This window comes from Alexandromys fortis, unplaced genomic scaffold, assembly GCF_014885135.2.
Source record: "Alexandromys fortis isolate MF-2015 unplaced genomic scaffold, M_Fortis_MF-2015_v1.1 scaffold_318, whole genome shotgun sequence".
NCBI lineage: Eukaryota > Metazoa > Chordata > Mammalia > Rodentia > Cricetidae > Alexandromys > Alexandromys fortis.
The window spans coordinates 558,979-565,434 of NW_026068194.1; the positions used below are offsets into that span (position 1 = coordinate 558,979).

Sequence of the window (6,456 nt, forward strand, 5' to 3'; positions counted from 1 at the left end):
AAGAAGTCCTTGTTTTTTACTGCCGAGTAGTACTCTAATATGTATATATGCCATACTTTCTTCATCCATTCTTCAATTGAAGGGCATCTAGGTTGTTTCCAGGTTCTGGCTATTACAAACAATGCTGCTATGAACAAAAAAAAAGATTATTGTAATTTTTACTTGATAACTGTTTTGTTATATGTAATTTTGCTATGTTAAGTTAAAGCCTTCCTTTCTTTTTGTTTGTATGTTTATAATGGGTTCTGGGCATGTAGATTTTGTTAATTCTTTGTCTGATATGGACAGAGCAGGTTGGGGCAGAAGAGAGGGTTGTGCATGAGCTGGTTTAGAGGTTGGAAATTACTTAGATGGAAGCAAGCCATGTGGGTGGAGGAGATTGGCTGGTTTGTAAAATGTATCTTGGTTCAAGCCTGGAGTGTGGGGAGATATCTGGCTGGATGGAGTGCTTGGGTGTGGCATGGGAGGAGCCTTGTGTTGGTGTGTAGGTAGAGCAGGTCCTGACAGAGTCCTAGAGGTGGCTTGTGGTCCAGGTAGGTGTGGTCAGACTAGGACCCAGGCTAGATCTGAGAGTTGGGGAGGTGCATGGAACGGAGGGTCAGGCAGACTCATCAAGCTAGACCCTAGAGAAGGATATATAGGGTGCGGTTGGTGGAGATATGGGATTAATATGGTCTCAGGAACAAGCAAGGATGGAAAGATTCTATGATTTAAAGTGTCATGTTTGCTTGTCAACACTGATAAGACACAGAATGTCAGAATTAGTTTTAGACATTCATGTGACACAAACCTAGAGTCACCTGGAAGATGGTGCATTAATTAAGAAATAGCCTTCACCTCACTGGCCTGTGCCTATGCCTGTGGCATATTTTCTTGGTTGCTAACTGATGTAGGAAGTTCCTGGCTTCGATGGGTGGTACCATTCCTAAGTAGGTGGACCCAGGCTTTATAAGAGACATAACTGAGCATGTCAGGTGGAACAGGAAAATAAGCAGTATTTTTCCCATGAATTCTGCATTGCTCCCTGCTTATAGGTTCTTGCTTGAATTCCTGCTGCAGTATCCTCAGTGATAGACTATAATTTGTAAACTAAAAAAAATATTTTTCTCCTGGTGTTGATTTTTGTCAGTGTTTTATGATAGCAACAGAAAACAAACTAGAGCAAGTCACAACTAGCATCAGAGCTCGCATGTTATTTTCCTAACAGCCCTATAAAGTAGGAGTCCTGTCTTTATTGTATACTTGAGAAAAATAGGGTAAATGGCCTAACAATGTTCACATAACTAGTCTGTGGCAGAACTGGCATTCAAATTCTTGCCTACTTGACTACAGACACATACTCTTTGTGTGATCAACTTCAGTCAAGATACTAAAACTTAACTGAGTTTTAGCAACCCCCAACACAGTTTGCTAAATGTGTGTCTTTGAAACATTTGCCTTGACTCCCAGTGATTGCACTTCTGAGTCATTCCTCTACAGTTTGTTACAGCTTCTAGGGAGCCATGTGATCCTTAAGGTTGGGATAGTGAATAGAATCCCAGGCTTCTTTCTAAAGTCTCTTCCTGGCTAGAAGTGCTTCCCAGCTCATGGTCCTGCATACTGATCACACTCTAAGTTCCCTGGCTTGAAGTATTTTTTGTTGTTGTTGGTTGTGATGTTTCTCTCTCCTCTTTATGGCATCCTACTTCTCCTTATGGAGACATTGCCTCTATTTTGAATCTCGTGCCAACTATACATTCTCTCTATTCTCTCTGCCTCTTGGATTAGACTGCACAGTTCACAGTTGCTTGGCAACTGTTCTTCACTACAAACTAAAGTTATGTAGTTAAAATTCTAATTAGGATAAAACTGTTGGAAATTATCAAGCAAAACAACCTTGCATTCTAACTATATAGAGAATGATAAGATGTACACTAACAGGAAGCTTCCAGGTTTATGATGTGTTCAGGAAAAACAGCAAGTTGTTTTTAAATGAGAATGATTGGTTTTATCTGTAATGGAAGGCAAATATACAGGACAAGAATATGGCGGTGGACACGCCTTTAATCCCAGCACTTGGAAGGCAGAGACAGGTGAATCTCTGTGAGTTTGAGACCAGCCTGGTCTAAAAGGGCTAGTTCGAGGACAGGCTCGAAAGCTACACAGGGAAACCCCGACTTGAAAACCCAATAATGATGATGATGATGATGATGATGGTTATACTGAAGTTTTCAAGAGAAGAAAGTTGGAAAAATGTCTTTTATGGTTAGTTTGCTAAGAGCAGATGGATATATATATATATATATATATATATATATACCTTAGTTGCCAGGTCACACACACATGTAATCTTAGCCCTTTAGAGGCTGTGGTAGGAGAATTGGGACTTTAGGGTCAGCTTGGGCTGCATACAAAGACTCTTCATAAAAAAAAAAAACTAAGATGGGCTGTGGTGGTATACACCTCTGATTTCAGCACTAGGGAAACAGAGGCAGTTGGATCTCTGTGAGTTCGAGACCAGCCTGATCTACAGAGCAAATGCCAGGATAGCCAAGGCTATGCAGAGAAACCATGTCTGGAAAAACAAACAAAATCAAAACCAAAAGCAAAACAAACAAAGTACAAGCAAACAAGAAGTCTTCATATCATTGGTACATAAGCAAATCTAGAACTTGACCTTTGTTAAATGACAGCTGGCTTGGCTCACTAGTCTGAATTAGTGTGATCCTTTTTACAGTTTTTACAACTTTTTATCATACAGTATATCTTGATCATGTTTTTCCCTCACCCAATTCCTCCTCTATCCTCCTCACCTCTCTACCAGCTTAACTTTATATTCCTTTTCTCTCTCTCTCTAAATAAAAATAAAACATTAAAGGGTTTCTGTTAGGATTTGTTCGCTAGGAACATTATCAATATGTGGCTACAATTCAACAAAATAATGTTTGAGTAGATGCCACTGTTAAAGACATTCCTTTTTATTTCACAAATTGCCATTTATTTAGAAGCTTAACACAGCACAATCTCATTGTTCTCAAATCATAGGTGCACATGGAGAATGGCCCAATCAGAGCTGAGGAGACAGTGTGGTGCTTAAGATTACCTGTTGCTCCTATAGAGGATCTCAGTTTGGTTCCCTGAACCCACTTCAGGAGGCTCACAACCACTTCTAAAGTGCAAAGCCCTCATCTGGCCTCAGCTGGTACCAGTACACATGTTCCATACAGTCACTCAGACACACATACATATACATAAACAAAACTAAATCTTAAAAGAAATGCATGACTAGGCTGGCCAGGGAAGTGGTGGGCTAACTGCAGATCTTTACCTCTCTCTCCTCTCACCTAAATTCAGTGCCCCATTCTCACCCCAACTCTGTAGCAGACCACCTGGTGCAGCCTCGCCGTGCTCTCTGCCCCCATCTCCAGTGGACCAAGCCGAACTTCTCCAAACTTCTTCCCCACCCATCCTGTTATCTCAGACCTCAACTCCAAAAGATCTTCTTCTCTTGTAGTCCCCCAGCCAAGCCTAGTAGAGAAGCAAGTAGGCCAGCTATTAGGGAGGCAAGCTTCAGATCTTTATTTGCCATTCTCTTCTCTATATCCATCCAAACCCCCAGGTTCATCCTTACCTCTGCAGCAGATGTGATTTCCCCTCATGCTTTCCCAATTCCCAGGGACTTAGCAGATCGTGATGGACCCTGCTTTCTTCCCTCCTGTAGAGCCCCTGATCACTGCTCCTAGCCCATCCCCTTTTCTAAGTGTCAGTTCCCAATAGAGAGAAACACATTTTACCAGGAAACCCCAGTGGCCACATGTAGTGAGATCCCAGAAGATTTCCTGGAAGGCGACACATAGCCATCATACCCTCCTTAGAACCAGAGAGGGCAACAGAAACAAAGGAACAAAATACCCAACCAATAAAACAAGAGCAGATATCAGCACTAAGAATTACAACCATCACTAACCCATATGTTAAGATACCAGTGCAAGACACAATCAATAGCACACAGGACAATATGACTTGTCTAAAACCCAGTAGGCCCTGAGAATTGCAACATAGCTGAAGTACAAAATAAAAACCCTTTAAATAGCCTTTATGACCATGATAGAAGTCCTTAAAGAGGAAACAAATAAATTCCTTAAATAAATCAATGAAAACAAAGAAACAATGGAAGGAAATTAACAAAACTGTTTAAGACCTGAAAGTGGAAATAGAATCAATAAAGAAAACCCAAATGGAGAGAAATCTGGAAATGAAAAATTTAGGAATTCAAACAGCCACCTTAGAGACAAGTCTTAACAACAGAATAGATGGCAGAGGAAGAGGATGCAATAGATGGAAGAGAGATGGGAAAGGGAATCTCAGGCCCTAAAGGCATAATAGAAGAAATGAATAACTTGGTCACAGAAAATGTTAAATTTAAAAATCTCCTGGTACAAAACATCCAGGAAATCTGGGACACTATGAACAGACTAACCCTAAGAATAATAGGAATAGCCGAAGAAGACATGTTAGAGGCACAGAAAATATTTTCTTTCTTTTTTTTTTTTTTTTGAGTTGACTGTTTGCTGTGAAGCTGACACCAGCAAACCAGAATCATAGCATATTTATTTTGTGCCGTGGGCAGAAGGGCACTGCTACTCATGGTAGGGGGCTCTGTGGGGAGCAGTCTAAAGGTTCGATAATCCAAACCTTTTCAACCATAGCTCGAGCATAAGAGTATTCCATCGGCATCACTGGGCAACTTGCTGCTGCAGTATTTCCCAAGCAACGGCTGCCTTTCAGGTCATAGGCATAGCGCACATAACAGGTAGGGCCGGCGACTGCGAAAAAACAGACTTCCTTGAGCTGTTTTTCAGATCTGAGTATATCCAGAAGCTCAGGACCAAGTTCATCAAATCTGCGTACAAGCACTCGGCATCCATCATAGTACTCCAGAGGGACAGGGTATGTCTCTTTGGTTAGCTTGTTCAGCTTGGCTGTGTGGTGAAGCAGTTGTTTCAGGACGGGTAGAGACAGTTCATTCATGTAAAAATCAATCTTGAGGAGCTGGGAGCATTGACTCAGGGCAGGCATCAAAGCACTAAATTGAGAATCCTCCAGCCGACATCCGGCCAGGTCAAGAGTTTCCAAGGTGCCTTTCACGCTCTCAAGGAGATAGCCAAGTGGCTGAATACACCTGTCCAACATTGTGTAAGACAAGTAGAGATGTTTAAGCGAAGAAAGGTTCAGGCGCAGGGGCAGGTAATCCAAGTCTCTCTGTATGATATAACAGTGAGTGATGGACAGGGTCTCCAAGGGCTTCTTCAGGCACCCGAGACAATCAGCCAGGCTGCCAACTAGAGCAGGAGAATCGTCGATATAGAGATGCTGGCGACAGTGGAGTTTGGGTAATTGTGATACCAATTTGTTCATGCATTCCTCTTCCAGCTCTTGAGATCCACTGATGCTTGAATCCTTACGAATGTATGCCAAACGGAGTGTGTGAAGGTTTTGCATCTGTCTCAGGTATGGTCCAAAAGGACCCATGTCTTCTATACATAAAAATCTCACCTCCAGCTCCCTTACACAGTGGAGATCTACAGACTTTAAGAAGTCTATGGCTGTGGGAAACAATTTTGATGTCAAAATATCGCTCTTTGGATAGCACAAATGAACAGAATTTTGTCTCTGCTGGGCCCATCGCCACAAGTATGTGGTACATTCACCACACCTACTCTCCATGATTTTTAGATCATTTATGACATGTAGATATTTCTTTCCTCGTGAGTAAGGACACGTCTCCACTGTCTTCTCTCTCGTGAACTGAAGAAAGAATTCCCTTTCACAGGATTGACTCCGATTGACACAGGTATCCCTATTTGTCAAATCCAGCACTCTGATTTTCCCGCGGCGGGGGCAAGGCTCCTCTGTAATCAGCACATCTAGTCCATCAAGTAGAGCTTTCAAAGTCTCCAGGTGTGGGGTCTTCATCAGGATTCCTACAGGAAGGCTTGTGAATGGCCAGGCAGGCACCATGGCCCGCAGGATGTTGGTCTGATTGTTCCTGAAGGCCCTCTCAAATGCTGCTGGGAACAGGAACCAGGGCAAGCCGGCTAGACCAGAAATGGTCAAGGCCTCCTTCTTCAGTAGGCTCTCGAACGCTAGCTGCTGGAGTGTTGGTGGGGCTTGATGTCTCATTGTGGCTGGTTTCAGGAATAATGATCCTGAGTTGGATACTGGTGATAGGCCTCCAAATCCAGGCAGGGAAACGTTGTATCTCCAGGTTTCAGAGACTCTCCACAGAAAATATTTTCAACAAAATCACAGAAGAAAGTTTTCCAAACCTAAAGTAAGAGATTCCTATCAAAGCACAAGAAGCATCCAGAGCACCAAATATATTAGATCAGAAAAGAAAATCCCTCTTGTACATAATAATCAAAACAATAGATGTACAGAACAAAGAAAAAATATCAAAAGCTAGAAAAGAAAAAG

At 42.2% G+C, this 6,456-nt stretch overlaps 1 protein-coding gene across 1 annotated transcript; it reads right to left on the minus strand.

Moving 5' to 3' along the window:
* Nucleotides 1–4,623: 4,623 nt before the first annotated feature.
* On the minus strand, nucleotides 4,624–6,162 carry LOC126492961 (oogenesin-1-like). Its single transcript, XM_050129661.1, has one exon. The coding sequence runs from the start codon at nucleotides 6,160–6,162 to the stop codon at nucleotides 4,624–4,626; it is 1,539 nt and encodes a 512-aa protein (XP_049985618.1).
* Nucleotides 6,163–6,456: the final 294 nt, after the last annotated feature.

What these genes read in the sequence shown, in the direction of transcription:
- LOC126492961 (XM_050129661.1), bottom strand. Translation starts at nt 6,162, where the DNA reads ATGAGACATCAAGCCCCACCAACACTCCAGCAGCTAGCGTTCGAGAGC.